At 46.7% G+C, this 15,160-nt stretch overlaps 1 protein-coding gene across 5 annotated transcripts in view; it reads right to left on the bottom strand.

Annotated features, from left to right (window-relative positions):
• The window catches only part of TET2 (tet methylcytosine dioxygenase 2), a 100,239-nt gene that overhangs the window by 14,567 nt on the left and 70,512 nt on the right, over positions 1-15,160 (bottom strand). For 3 of the 5 annotated variants that reach the window (XM_027772921.1, XM_006151157.3, XM_014588864.2), the window contains 4 exons: positions 9,836-13,305; positions 8,134-8,224; positions 6,659-6,752; positions 5,826-6,034 (listed from right to left, as the gene is read on the bottom strand). In XM_027772921.1, coding sequence (XP_027628722.1) covers positions 5,826-6,034; positions 6,659-6,752; positions 8,134-8,224; positions 9,836-13,259 — 3,818 coding nt within the window. In that variant the 5' untranslated portion in view covers positions 13,260-13,305. Of the gene's footprint in view, positions 1-5,825; positions 6,035-6,658; positions 6,753-8,133; positions 8,225-8,457; positions 13,306-15,160 lie in introns of those variants that run through there. The other 2 variants (XM_027772922.1, XM_027772923.1) reach the window with 2 other exon arrangements.

Here is a 15,160-nt window from a genome sequence, read left to right as displayed (position 1 = left end):
ATTTGAGCAGGAGGGAAGGGAGAAAGGGCAGGAAAGAAGTTGAAGATACGTCAGTTGAAATTATCCAGTCTGTGATCCAGAAGTGAGGAAAAAGTAGATAGAGCCTCAGGAATCTGTATGACATTGTGAAGTGTGCCAACATGTGAATAATGGCAGTACCCAAAGTAGAGAAGCAAGAGTATTTGAAGAAATAAATGACCCAAAGTCCCCAAATTTGGTGATTTGCTGGGCACATGAGCATGTGTGTCCAAGATCCTGAAAGGTGCAGAAATAGAGAAGCCTGTTTGACCACACCCCACTGGAGATGCTTGTCCCCTTTCCCTCTTCTGGCAAGTACATGGTTGATGGAGAATCAATAGAACAAATAAAATTATATATGTTTACCTATAGAACAGATCTTTTAAAAAAATTCTTAGCTACTGATTCACCATTTGAACTTCTAACTGTAAAATATTTTCAAAATGAAAATTAGATCAGTTAGAGAAAAATTATCAAAATAAACAGACAACATAATTAAGTTTATAGAATATCAAGGGAAAAGAAGCTATCAATATGCAAATTGATTTAAAAAATGGAAGCAGGTAAGGATCATCAGTGGATGCTAAACTCTCAGGTGAAAGTTTGACAGGGAGCGTGCTGGTGCCTTAGGCTGGGAACTCAACACACTGAACACTGTCAACATCTCCACTGTTGGAACCGAGCAGACACTGTGTGTAGCATTATGTATGGCATTTTGTCTCATGGAAATGAAAACTAAGACGATTTCAGCTCCACTTACGAAGTATTTTGGCCATACATAAGCACATGCATGCATACACTATCAAGGTATGTAAGTACCAGGGTACAGAAGATAGTGGGGACAATGGAACATGCCAGACAAGACAAGGAGGAATCAACCAAATCCAGAATGTGGGAAATTCTATAAAGAAAATCAGTCTAACAAACTCAAAACAGCTACGCCACTAGCTGGCCTGAATTACAAAGAGGCCTGGGAATCATAATTTATCTTTCAAACTGGGGACACTTTTAATAGCAGATACGATAGAATTTTATCGAGCCTTAGTGGGGAGGCGTATTTAATGCAGAAACATGCATGAGATGGGACTGTCCCGCTCAAGAGCCTCAGCTGAATGTGAGGTAGAGGCCACTTCTCCCATACTATTTCTTTGACATTTGTGTACATGTTTCATTAAAAAGGATCTTCTCAGGGAATTTGAACAAACATGGTCTGAATATTAAATGATATGAAAGAAACATTGTGAATTTTAAGATGAATGATGACACCCTGGCTAGGTTTTGTAAAAATCCTTACCTGTTTTAGATAATACTGTAGTGGTTACAGATAGGAGGATATGGTATGCAGGCTTACAGGTGAGAGGACATGGCATGTGTGCTTACAGGTGAGAGGACATGATACACGTGTGCTTACAGGTGAGAGGACATGATACACGTGTGTTGCATTGGAACACTCGTGTGGGTGGGTATGGAGAGTGTGGGAGGAACACGTGAAACAGTGTCGGTAGTCTCGAAGCGATGAGAAGCCCATAGGAGCCATTACACTGCACCGCTCCGTTTACATGCATTTGCACATTTTATAGTACATCATTTCTTGAAATGCAGCAGGCATTTCTGGCTTGGATTTCCTCATGATGACAGATACACTCCCACAATGCTTACTTGCCAAAAAAATATTGGTTAGTCTTAGTCATAAAATGGAAATCTCGAAGGGAAATCTTTAAAGGAGAAACAGCTGGTTTGGCTCAGAGGAAATATAAAAATCACTTTTTTACTTTCCCAGTGCAAGACACTCTGGGCTCTTTTCCGAACTCACAGTGGGTGGTCGTGGGTCCACATGGGGGCAGGACTTTGCAGGACTCGGGAAAAGGTGTGCTCAGCTTCGAACATGAAAACTGAGTCAGCAGCTCCAGTCTGAGATTATTCTCTGCTCTTGACAAAGTGTCACTAGTTCACTCCTACCAGCCACAAAATAAAATTTTACTTATGGGGTAGAAGAAACATAAATACTATTTCTGAATGAAGTCACTAGAGCCATCAGATAAGTGTCTATTTTAATCATGTATTTTGGCAGGGACAGACAGAAAAAGAGAAAAAGCACTCCCTGTGGGGCAGGGCCACTCTGCAGTCCCTTCTGTTCCATCCTCCTCTGGGATTGAGAGCAGGCATGCACATTCACCTGCTGTGCTTTTCAAGCCGCTGGGCCTAGGACTGGAACTGCCTATCTGGCCGTGTGGGATCCAGCTGCCTTAAACACTATGCCACTAGCTGGCCCTAAGCCTGTATTTCTCAATGCTTTTTATTTTGGAAAACTGATCAGTAGATATAGACCCAAGCCTACCCATCATCTAAATGAGTACTCTGAAATTCTAAAGAGCAGAAGCGTACTGCTGAATCTTTGAAAGGCCTTAATAGGGCCAGCCCTTGACCTGATGGATAAGGTGACTGGATCCCAAATGGCCAACTACAATTTGGAGTCCTGGACCAGTAGCTTGAGAAACATACCAGGCATGCGTGTATACGCGTGTGCCCCAGTCCCTACAGGATGGAGAAATGAAGGAGAAGGGACAGCGTTGAGGCCATTCCCCATGGCGGGTGCTTCCTCTGCGCCCTGCACCCTGGGTGAATGAACTCTCTGGCAAACTTTTAAAAAGGCCTTAATATTAGAAGCACATGTCTTTTAAAATATTTAACCTTATTTATATTTTAATTTGACCAGAGAGGGACAGAATGTGAGAAAGCAAGCTGCCGGGTTCGGGACCTAAACTACTGTCAGCCATGTGGGAGTCCAGCACCCTTAACCGTCATGCCACCTGCCAGACCCCCAGATGCACATCTTTATTTAAAATGACAAAAAGTTTGCAAGAGGGTGTGTGTGCTCTCCACAGGCAGTGAGATAAAGGAGGGGGAGAAAGCACTCCTAACGAGGCCTGGTTCTGCTTCAACTCCTGTGTGCCCATTTCTCCACCCAGTGCGGATTTGGGGCACACACATCTATACTCCTGAAGCATATCTTTTAACAGTTTTATATTTGCCTCCTATTTAGAGTGAAATTAAAACAAACAAACCCCACAAAACTGAGACCTTTATCCAATCGTTCAGGTTTTAAAATGTCAAATAACAGTTTAGGAAATTTTTTGATGTAAAATTGTTTTTAGGCCAGGCCCACAGCCTAGAAAGGTTAAAGGAGCTAGATCCCACATGGATGACCTGGGTTCAAGTCCTAGTGCCGGAAACTGGAAGACATACCAGCATGTGTGTGCATGCCCCAAATCTCAAAAGAATGGAGAAATGGAGAATGGACCATGGCATGACCATGGCCCACTGGAAGTGCTTTCTGGCTCTTGTGAACACTTGCTCCCTATGGCAAGTAAGAAGAAATCACTATAGGGAACCAGCAGTTAGTGTAATGGCTATGTCGCTGGGCTCCCACATAGTCGACCACGGTTCGTGTCCCAGACCTGGTGGCTTAGAACTCACGCCAGGTGTGTGTGCATGCGTGCCCAAGATCCCGAGAGGAGAATGGAGGAGAAGGGATTGCGGCGTGGCCATCCCCCCTGGGGAGTGATTTCTCGCTTTCTGTCCTTATTTCTCTCTGTCTCTGTCTGTCTGGCGAGTGCACGCGCCCTATAGCGAAAACCTCTCTAAAAAAAAAAAAACAAAAAAAAACCACTATAGATAAATTCCATTTTAGAGAGTGGCATTTATAGCAAACGAAGACAGACTCCAGAAGAAACACATCAGCTATAAAAATTAATGAAAACGAATTACAAAGAATGTAAAATACAGCTTGCACAAAATTTCAAGAAATTTAAACAAAACAACATCTGCCATTTTCACAAGTTTGCTTGTGACTTAGAATGTCACACTGCCGGGACCAGCAGTTAGCATAATGGCTATGTCTCTGGACTCCCACGTAGTCGACCGTGGTTCGCGTCCCAGACCCAGTGGCTTAAAACTGATGCCGGGCGCATGTGCATGCATGCCCAAGATCCTGAGAGGAGAATGGAGGCGAACGGATTGCGGTGATTTCTTGCTTTCCGTCTCTCTGTCTTTCTGGCGAGCACACACGCCCTATAGCGAAAATCTCAAAAAAAAAAAAAAAAAGTCACACTGTCAAGGCTAGAATTCTGCTTTAGAAACAACGTAGTGTGACCGATGTCCTGAGACAGACTGCTACTACTCAGCAGCCCAGTTGCCTTAGCATCTTTTCCTTTGTGTGGAAAGAGGCCTACATACTTCTTTTTCAGAAGAAAAAGAGACATTAAGGAATATTGAAAAGTATCTTTGGCCGGAAGTAGTCCGTCATAAGCTTACAAATCACGTGTTAGGAATTAGCCACTTCAACCGCCCAATGCGTCACCTGTCAAAGAGGATTTATGACAGTCAAATACACACCTCAAATACGAACTCTTCCGGCTCACAACTAGCACAGAAAGTTGAGTCACATGTTCATGCCAGAAGAATAATTTTCCTAAACAGATTATTTATATAGGTTGATCATCCTTGATCTGAAAATCCAAAATGCTCCAAAAACTTGAAACATTTTGAGCACTGAGGTGACAGCATGAGTGGAAAATTCCACGCCTGGCCTCCTGTGACAGTCTGCAGTCAAGTGTTGCAATGCCAAAGGAACCTTCAGGCTATGTGTACACAGGGTATAGGAAACACAAATGGATTTTGTGTTTAGATATGGGCCCCATCCCCAAGATATCTCATGTATATGAAATATACCAAAATATAAATAAAGTTAAAATCTGAAACACTCCAGTCCCAAGCACTTTGAATAACAGATACCCAATCTGCAGTTGACTTGCCCGAGAGAGAAAACATGTTAACATCAAGTTAGCAAAACCCTATCAGTCGGTGAAAGAACAAATCCAGTCGGCAATGGGTGGCTGGGATGAGCAGGAGGACTCTGAGCTCAGGAAAACATTTTGTTTGGTGGATGAGGAAAGCGGATGATTAAAGAAATGCAAAATGAGAATTATTTTTAAACCAATTGTGTGCAAAACAATTACTGAAGGATTTCAGTATAGCATTGAAAGCTATTGTGTGTGTGTGTGTGTATACAGTTTTTAATGTCAGACAGGAATAGCATAACAAAAGAATAATTAAAATGACGGTTTCTCCAAGTGAAGGTTTAGACTTTCTGAAAAATGGATAAAGTTAAAAAAAACAATAAAAAAAATTAGGAACAGACACACGAACTATATTTAACTGCATGGCCTTGCTGTCCCAGCTTACATTTTTATATTCCTGGAAAATAAGTGAAAGTTCGATTCCTTTCCTTAAAGAAAAACTTATTTGATGAGAGGAGAAAGAAAGTGAGAAAGCAGAGGTCTGGGACTTGAACCATGGTAGACCAAGTGGGGAGTCCAGCACCTCAACCACCAGGCCACCTGCCAGCCCCAGTCAGTTCTATCCCTATAGGCCTTGTATTTTTAGGATGGCTACAACAATAAGGCCCTTGACCTGGAAATGCCAACCTTTCTCAGCAAGCTTCCTTTCTGGTTCCCACACTGCCGGGGAAGTGGTGTCCACGCCAGCAAGTGTGACATGAGGGCAGCCATGTGGGTAGACACTCAGACTTCACCCAGTGCCCCTATCTAACGGGCACCCCATCGGGAACACAGAATATGAGTTCATAAATGACCTCACTCTCGTCCTGTTGGCAATACGACTTACTATCGGACTGTGGAACGAGCCCTCTGATGTCGTGTTACCAATGTCAAAATGCAGGTTCACCTGTTTTCCCTCCAACCCAAGATGAGCTCCCCGGCCCCAGGGCAGAGCCCGGCCTGGCTTACTCTTCGTTCAGGGCGCAGCGCCGGTTGGTGAGCGTGCCGTATTTGCGCAGGGTCTCGGTGAGCTCGGAGTACAGCTTGTCCGCCAGCGTCAGCGGGATCCCTTCCCACACCAGGATGAGGATGACGATCACCGCGGCCTCACACGTGTGGCCGGCTCGCTCCCGCACCAGGCACAGCAGCTTCTCCTCGTCGCAGCTTCTGCGAACCACCTGTGCGGATCACCACGCCACCCAGACACCCCGCCCAACCAAGACAGACAAGGGTCACTCGCAGCACGGCAGAGCAGTGAGTTATGCACTTAGCTTATTCACAGTTCACAGGGTCCCAGTTAGGACGGCATCGGTCAGCACCCACAATTTGTCTTTTGCTGCCATGTGCAAAGTGGGGCTTACCTGGTGTCAGAATGGGCAGAGTGTAAACTCCGGAATGTTGTCAGCCCACACCATTAGAGGGGTGGCCCAGGCTGCCCCCGCTGAAGGCAGCGCTGGAGGAAGCCGAGGTCACAGCCCCAGGTGCTCGTAAGGGGGATGTAAGGACTGACGGAAGGAGCCGGAAGCACTAAGGACCACGTCTTCCAGCTCATGCTCGACTAGACAACTTCCGTGTGTGGGACTTCTTTTTAAACCAATTGTGTGCAAAATTGTTTCTGTAGTACTAAAGAGTTTGTTCATGACTTGAAAACTAACCCGCCTTCTTAAGAGGTAGCACATGATAACATAAAAACAGGTAAGGTTCGTTTCAACTGGAACAACCCTTTAATCTGGGTAATTCAGTTCTCAAGGTTTAGGTTCACTAATCTGAAGGCCCAACATTGAAGACCAGATGACACTTACCCATTTGGCAATAGGACATCCTTGAGAGCTTTTGCCTTCCTTGCCAGTATAGATGACTCTCTCAATCCTAATAGCTTTACCCTTCTGTCCAAACCTTAAAGAAACCCACAGAGACACACACACACACATACACACACACAATTAGCAAACGAATTTAGCAAACGAATTCAAGAGGCAATCAAAATATTTGAACATTTGAGTATAATTTTATTCTAGGACCACACCCTGAGAAACGAATTCTTTTATGTTTTAAAAACAGCTCTAAGCCAAGCAAACTGGGTAATATCTTTTAAGTGTCATGTTTCTCTAGTATCCAAATACATTGAGAATTGTAATGAACTATTTTGTGAATTACACGGTGGGTGAAAATAATGGGAGAGCTTATTTTTACACATAACTTCACAAAGCACAAAATCTAAGTTGGTTTCCTAAATTCAGTCTTCTAAAACATATACTGTTTGATCTTTTGTCCTTGACTAAATTTAGCTATTTTAAATCTCGGAGACTCTTAACAGACTTTGGTTAGCGCTTTTACTCAAAGACTCTTTCACGCTTTTTAAAAGGGAGATGGCCAAGAATTAGGATCCACCCATTTAGTAAGCACAGAAGAGTTCTAGAAATAGACTATATTTCCTCTTATGACCAGAGCACCACTTACAGCTTGGTAATAAAAAAGGCACTTTGGAACATCCACTATTTCTGCCAGGCCGCAAGATGATTACTTGGTGAATTTCTACACGCTAATTTAGAAAGGAATAATTTGGAGATGGAGCAAGGATGACTTCGAATCCATTCTCGCTGCCGGAACGTGCACTAATGTATTTTAATGATAACACGCCTACCTCTCTGTGAAAAGGCGTGCTGGCAGACTAAAGCTCAGAGCCGCAGATGCCTCAGTGAAAGGCCCTCTCTGCCTCGATTATCATGCTCCTAGGGACCTTCCACACGCAGGAGGGACTGTGCAGACACAGCAATGCCTGCGGACCTGTGACTGACAGTAAGAGCTATCGGCAGACTGCTTTCATTCAGCATCGAATGCTAGCTCTGTTCTCGGTAAGAAGTCGTCCTAAGATTGCATTAGCAGCGCTCAGGGTGGCTCCTTACTTACGCCACGTGCTCCCCTTTCCTGTTTGACCCTTGAGCACCAAGTGGGGAAGCCGGAATGGGTCTCTCTGCAGCCCAGGCCAGCACCCTCACGCCTGATGCGCTGGCAGGGTGATTCTCGCTTGTGCCTGTGTTCCTGGCGTCCCTCTCAGAGCGGGCAGCCCGTGCCAGCTAGCAGACTATTAGTCCTGTCAAATATTGTGACTCTCTGGTGAATAGCACAGTGTGCAGTATTGGAACCCTGGAATGGCTAAGCCTCCTAATAATCACTCGATTTACAATTGTTTACTGCTTTGTGTGTGAAGGCTGAAAACTTCTGACATACACAAAAGGATAAACGTTAATCTGCCCTGTGCCTTTGCGTTAATTACCTTTCTTCCATGATTTCTCTAATAGCTGCCACATTAGGACCTGCTCCTAGATGGGTATAAAAAGGACCTTCATCTTTTTCAATAATTTGCTCTGTTGAGATAATAGAAGATTATTATTATAGACCTCAATTACACTAAATATAAAGCCTGCACCCACAAAGCTTATCCCCCAACTGCACATTAAGGGCCCTGAAAGTGACTAATTTTTTGTTCTCTTTAAAATGAGCCAGTTGACAGACTGATCTTCTAGAAGATGTGCCGCATAATTAAGCGTGCGGACATGCTGGGGCTGCTGGGTAAAAGTGAATTAGATTACATTTCAGATACAGGATAATACACTGTTTATTTTTAAACCAAGTGAGTGGAACTAGACGCACAAACAAGTAAAAGAGTGAGGAACTGGAATGTGTTATATGTGGTAGCGACTGCAACGCAGTTCTTTACAGCCCAAACACAACTTTAAGCTACGCAGAAGCCTGCCTGCCTCATGGATGTTAAAAGATTAAACATGGAATTTCCAATCCTATCCCATCCCCAGAATATAGCTTGGTTTATTGTCAGAGATTCTTTTTTTTTCCCCCTCTTCTCATTTCTCATGATATTTACATTCAACCCAGGCCCATATCTGTATGTACTTAAAGAGTAATTCATGACGAGAGAGAAATCCAGAAGGGTCAGGGACTGCTACAGACCAGCTCTGATCATGGGAAGGAGGGTTGGCGAGGGAAGGGGTGGAAGTGGAGACGACGAGAACTTACCTATGTTACATACTACATGTGGCGCCTGAGCCAGTGAAGCCTAGGAGCCACACAGAGAGGGGCAGTAGGCCCTCCCTGCAGCCTCCTATGCCCCGTGGGGCATCCTCTGTGGGGGAAATGGGGCGAACATTGGCCACACCACCTTAGCGTTGGCTTTTTCAAATGCCCTCTGGTGTATCTGCCAGGTTGCTAAGATCTTCTCCACCCACACCTCTAGCCACGTCCATCAGCAAAACTAGTTCTCTATCCCTACAGAGGTACCACGTATCCTAAATTCTAATAAAAAGATGTTTAAAAAAGAAATGGAAATACCACTTTTAAACAAGCTGAACCTTTAAAGAGAAAAGGAATCAAAATGAAACATGTCCAAATAGAGGAAGCTACCTTGTGAGTATGCAGAGCTTCAGCAGTATAAACCGCCCAACTCAAGAAGGAAGACGGTAATTGCCCCATTGTCCAGAAATCTTGAGAAACTAGTGATAAATGTGACTTTGATATTAAAAAAAATGAGTATTGCTTACATTAGCTTGCATGTGGCCGTTATGTTTGCATTCTAAGATTTTTTTTCCCTGCCTGGCAGGTCTCTCCAAGGAATGATATACAAAGACTTAAATATTACGTAGGTGGATCAATCTAAAATATTACATAGGTGGAGTAATCTCAAACATACAGGTATATCTTAAAAGAGTGAATGAAGGGAAAAATGAGCATGCACAACCATCTTTTTTTTTTGAAAAACTGCATGTAAGTAAAGTTCTCCTTTGCATGACGCAAGCATCTGTAAATTCAAGACAAAGAAAATGTGAGCTTCAGACTTTTATGGGCCCTTCCAAATTGCTGCCAGACTCGAGATTAAAAAAAAAAAAGAGAGAAACCCATATCTGAAGATAAATTTGCTAATTCTGGATAAACACCATGTGTCTCGCTCCGTTTCTGACACTTACCTACACATCGGCATGATGGGAAGTCATACTGAGTCTTGACAGGTGTATCCAGTAAATTTTTTATGGGAGTATCTAGTAATCTGGAAGGTGACTCTAAGAAATTGCTGAGAACAGGGCCAGCTGTCCGTTTGGTTGGTGTCTTTTCTGAGGAAGAGGCTGCTTGCTGCTCTAATGCTGGGGTGTGGCTGTCGAGGTCTATGGCGGTCATTTGCCTGCTTAGGACCGTGACTGGCCCTGACATTTCGACTTTAACTTGCTTCTGTGATTTGAGAGTCAGAGCTTTATGGTCAAATAACGACTTGACCTGAAACTGTTTCAGATGCTGCTCCATGGTTTCTAGAATGCTCTTCTGCTGCACGTTCTCACAGCTTGGAGGGGGCACCTCTTGCTTGGTTACTTTTTTCCACAGCTTCTGTTGTTCTGGCTGTGCTGACACAGGGCGCATGCAGGCCTGGGGCTTGGATCCTGGCTCGACCTTGATGGGCCGCTGCATCTGGCTGTGGTATGACTCTGCTTGCTGCTGCTGTGTTTGCTGCTGCTCTTGCTTCTGTAAGAGGTGCCACCTAAGAGCAGCATGTCTGTGAATGTCCTTCTGGGGAGGGGTCTGCAGGTGACCTCCTCCCTGGTCAGGCACAGGAAAAGCATTCGCCTGTGTAGGCGTCAAGTACCTTTGCTGAGCTAGTTGTGCACCGTGTGGATGAGACGTATCTCGGTCTGTACTCTTATATCCCTGCGGAACCAAAGCTTGCTGAGGCTTCTCTGGTTCTTGAAAGCACCTGTGAAGGACATCTTGCTTTGGAGTCCCATTATTTGGGAAATATTGGATGGGAGGCATGGTTTGGGCCTTGTTTCCTGGAAAGAGTTCTGGATGTGCAGTCTGCTCTTTATTCTCTGGACCTAGGTGTGTACTGTGTGGACAAGGAATTTGCACTTGGCTTGCACCTGACTTCGTGATCTGGCCATAAGGGAGAGTTCTGCTGTTCAGATGCCGGACTTGCTCCAGTGCCACGTGTTTATCATAAGTCTGGAACTCGTTTGGTTTTGAATACTGCTTTTCACCACGAAAGCATTTTTCCACATTAATCTGTCCAAAGATCGTTCCTTCTCTTTGCTGATCATTGTTGCCTTGGGGATGAGGGAAAGTCTGGGGCATTTGTTCTTTATGCTTCAGCTGCAGTTTTTGCTGCTGCTGGCTAGGAGGGAGCTGTGAATTCTGGGATGGGGGCATTTGTGCAGCCTGCTTATGAGGCTTAGTCTGCAAAAGGTGTGAGTTTGAATATGGCTCGATCTCTGAAGCCTGTTGGTTCAAGTGCTGTTTTAGCAATGGAGTTGTCAGTTTCTCAGTCTGGGGGTCTGCTCTCTGTGGAAAATGAAACCTAGGGGCACAGAGTGACTGCACAGGAGCTCTGGGCGAAGGGTCTGTCCTGGAGACGTGCACCTGGTGTGAGGGTGTTTGGAACTGGAGCTGTTGGTCCCCGGCGCCTTGAGACTGCCCCCGGCTCATCTCGGCCTGGTGCGTCTGTGACGTCTGCTCTGGCACCATTGCTTTCTGGGTGTATGCTTGCCTGGAGAGCTGGCCAGGCGTGTGGAAGTTTCCAGTGTACTGTGTAGAGGTCATTTGATTGGAGGAGCTGGGCTGATACTGGAGGACTGACCGCTGCGAGGCCTCGGCAGGCTTTGGGTGAGATTCCGCTTGACGAAAATGCGGGGCCTTCAGTTCTATCCAGCCTGGTTTCAGGTAGTGCTGTGCTGGGCGCACAGGCTCCCGCGGGTCGTCCACGCCTTGCCGCGTCGGCCTCTCTCGCTCTTTGTGCCCCATCGCCTGCTGACAGGGGTCCTGCAGACCGTCACTGCTCCCGAGCACCTGGGGGCTGTGCTTGAGGTGTTCCGAGAAAGGCCTTGTTACCTCGGGACACGACGGGACGGTCATCGTCCCTGGGGTCCGAAGGTCGCTCTTGTTAACACAGTTATTCTGAGGCCTTTCTGGAAGCAGCAGGGAGGCATCGAGTACCTGCATGGCTGGGTTAGGACTCTGACATGGAGGCGTCTCAGGCTGAGCCTCTACCTTCAGCTCCCGTAGAAGAGTTGTGTTGCTTTGGCTGGGGTAAGGATGGTGTCCTTCCAAGACGCCCTCATTCAGAGAGCTCTCCCCTTCTGCAGGAAGCGGGGGCGCCTGTGGGAGGGGAGGCGGGGGAGAAAGAAGCAGCTGGGGTGGTGGTGGGGTGGTAGTGGCAGAAAAGGAATCCTTAGTGAACACTGAGCTTTGCTTGAAGTAAGCACCATTCGTTTCAATTTGCTTTAAATACCGTTCAGAGCTGCCACCAGGAGCTTGCAGGCTGCCGCTGGAACCCGAGCAGAATTCGTCACTGGAGGCGCTCAGCGTGGTTCCAGGGCCATGGCTGTGTCCCACAGGGGATGGGCCTGCCGCGAATGCCACCTGCTGCTGCGGGAGACGCTCTGGGTTCAGGATGGGACAGGCGGCCAGCGCTGCAGCGGGGTTACTGGCGCTGTCCGCGTCGCAGGCCCCAGTCACCACGGCCGCGGGGTCAGCTGGCTCTGGAGGCAGCTCGGAGTTGGAGGTCTGTGAAGAATTGATCTGCCCTGAGGTATGCGATGGCTGAGAGATCTCACAGGACAACGCGTTAGAAGCCTGGCTGCTAATGGCATTCACGTGAGATGTGGTTTTCTGCACCGCAATGGAAACACGATCTGGGTAATATTGAGACAGTGTTTTCTCCAGGAGTTTGCCGTGTGTGTTTTCCATGGAAGAGGCAGAAACTGTAGCACCATTAGGCATTAGCACTGCCTTGTGTTTAAGAAGTAATACAACGTTCTTGTCCTCGTAGTTAGCACTCTCCCCCTCCCGCTCGCTTAGAACCCGGAGCTCTGGATTTTCAGACCCGCCGCAGTTACGTGTGGAAAACCCGGGGAGACCTTGAGCTGCATTTTCCTGGGCTCCAGAGTTCACGGACTCTGTCTTCTCGCTCAGAGTGGAGGCGTTTGGTCGGCTGCTGCTTTCACCTGCATTTCTTTCTTGGCTTTCCCCGAAGCTGGATATTTCTCCATTAGCCTTTTGGTCTGGTTTCAATTTCTTGCTCTGAAGGAGCCCAGAGAGAGAAGGTTCGCTCACTGTGCGTTTTATTCCGCCGTTCTGCAAGCACTTGGAATACCCTCTACCTTCCTGTATGGAGTCCGGGCTCTCACGGCTGCTCGGACTTCCTTCCATGTGGGGGATTCCATAGTAGCTTTTGAAAGATGGCCACTTGATGTCCCCATTTACTTCTGGAAGAGGTCTCTCAGTTAACGGGCTTCCATTCTGGAGCTTGATAGCCAGAGGGTCTGTCTGGCCACTGGGAGCCGGCAACGGTGTCAGGAATGGACTCAGTCCGTTGCCCTCAGCATGGTTGCTTCTGTCTTGTTCCATCAGGCTTGCTTCGGGGCCATCCACAAGGCTGCCCCCCAAATGAATTCTAGAGAGCAGGAAGGAAAAAACAAAAATGCATTAGGTCTGTCTGTCTGTCTACCTAACACTGTGAACACATCCCAGAGCGGTCGTGGCGTTTATGAGGGACTGGTAAGCGCAGCTCACTGCTACTGATCTTCACGTTGCACAGTGACAACCTACATCTCTCAGGAAATGGGTGCTGCCTGGCTAGACACTCGCTAAGGCTTCTGGTCATGGGAAACAAGGGTGACACAAATCACCAGCTAATGAGAAGTTCAGTTTACCAGTAATTAGTACTGTTGAGTAAAATTTAAGCTTCCATACTAGGCCCCACCAGACCAGACTAAAAACTTAAATGGAGTCACAGACAAAACCAAGCTGTTATCTGCCTTGGATAATGGGGAGATAGCCCATTATTCCCCAGCCAGGCCCCTGATGAAGTGCCCTCTGCTTTAATCCTTACACAAAAGAAGTGCCCTGAGGTGTCTGATGCTAACTAACAGTTCTGTTCCTGCCATTCTGCGGCACCCCGCCCAGTCAGGAAAGTGCCCTTGAAATCCCAATCCGCCCTGTCCTCAGGTGGTGCTTGCTTCATTCCTTCTCTGTCCATAAAACCAGCCTTTCTAATCCATGGAATGCTAATCTATTTTATGGAATGAAGCATTGGTTGATTCTAGAATTATAAAGAGCCAATTAAGATCATTAAACTAAATGGTGGTTTTGTTTTTCCACAGTAACCACCAGAATAATTCTGTCAGGTGCTAAGACCACTAGCAAAGAGCGCCTTCCCCTTCATTTATCCAGTCATTTCCTAAATGCTAGCAATTTTACTTCCAATACTTTTTAAAAAAAAATTTGCTAGAGGGCCATGTGTTCACAGGAAAGGTAAAGGGAAAAGGTAAAGGGAAAAGCCCTCGCCAGAGGGACGGCCACGCCACAGTCCTTTCTCCACTCTCCCGTGGGGTTCTGGGCATGCACACACATGCACCTGGCATGTTTCTGAAGCCACTGTGTCTGGGACTCAAACTGCACAGCCAGCAATGCAGGATCCAGCCACCCTAGCCACCTTGCCACTGGCTGGCAAGTTTCTCCCTGAGTTCAGCCTGCGCTGTTCCCCTGGCTCTTTAAGGCTCCCTTCAGTTTATTATCAAAGGGATGTCCTAAAAGCCACACCTCCGGCTTCACCCTGCTAACTCCTGTCACCAACTTGGCCCTGAGGCCTGAGGTGTGTGACCATCTCCCAGGGGATGGGGTAAGGGCTGATTTGGAAAATGCCCTTTGTAGATCATTCGGGTTTTCTCCACAGATCTGAACCCCTACCTGATAGACTATGAATGGCCTCTCTCATAAGGGTCCAGTCCTGCCTGCCCAGCCCCTTCACGGTGGATAAGGACCAAACAGGTTGTTAGGAACGTCATGATGTGTTTTCATGTATTCTGTGCAAACATGCATCATGGCTTTCTCAATGACCCTATAGTTCCCATTTCAGACCCCCATGCTGCTCCCCCCCATCTGCCTCCCTAGAAAGCTTTCATTATAGAGAGATTTTTTTTGCTATAGAGCATGTATGTGTGCTGACTGGAGAGTGAGAGAGAGAACACGAGAAACCATTCCCCGGGGGAATGGCCACACCACACCTCTCAGAATTTTGGGCATGCACATACACATGTGCCCGGCATGAGTCTTAGGCCGCTGGGTCTGGGACTTGAACCGTGGTTTACTACTTGGGAATCCAGCAATGTCACCATTACACCATCGTGGGCCCCTAGAAAGCCGCCTTAACCCCTTCCTTTGCCCAGTGACTAGTACGCGGCAGTCTACACCTGTCTCAGGTGTCACCTCTGCGAGGTCTTTTAGAGAACAGATCACTCCCACTATGT

Source organism: Tupaia chinensis, unplaced genomic scaffold (genome assembly GCF_000334495.1).
Source record: "Tupaia chinensis unplaced genomic scaffold, TupChi_1.0 Scaffold000315_1, whole genome shotgun sequence".
In the NCBI taxonomy this organism is placed as follows: Eukaryota; Metazoa; Chordata; class Mammalia; order Scandentia; family Tupaiidae; genus Tupaia; species Tupaia belangeri.
Note: the sequence above shows the minus strand (reverse complement) of the source record. Positions and strands in the feature narration are given on the sequence as shown.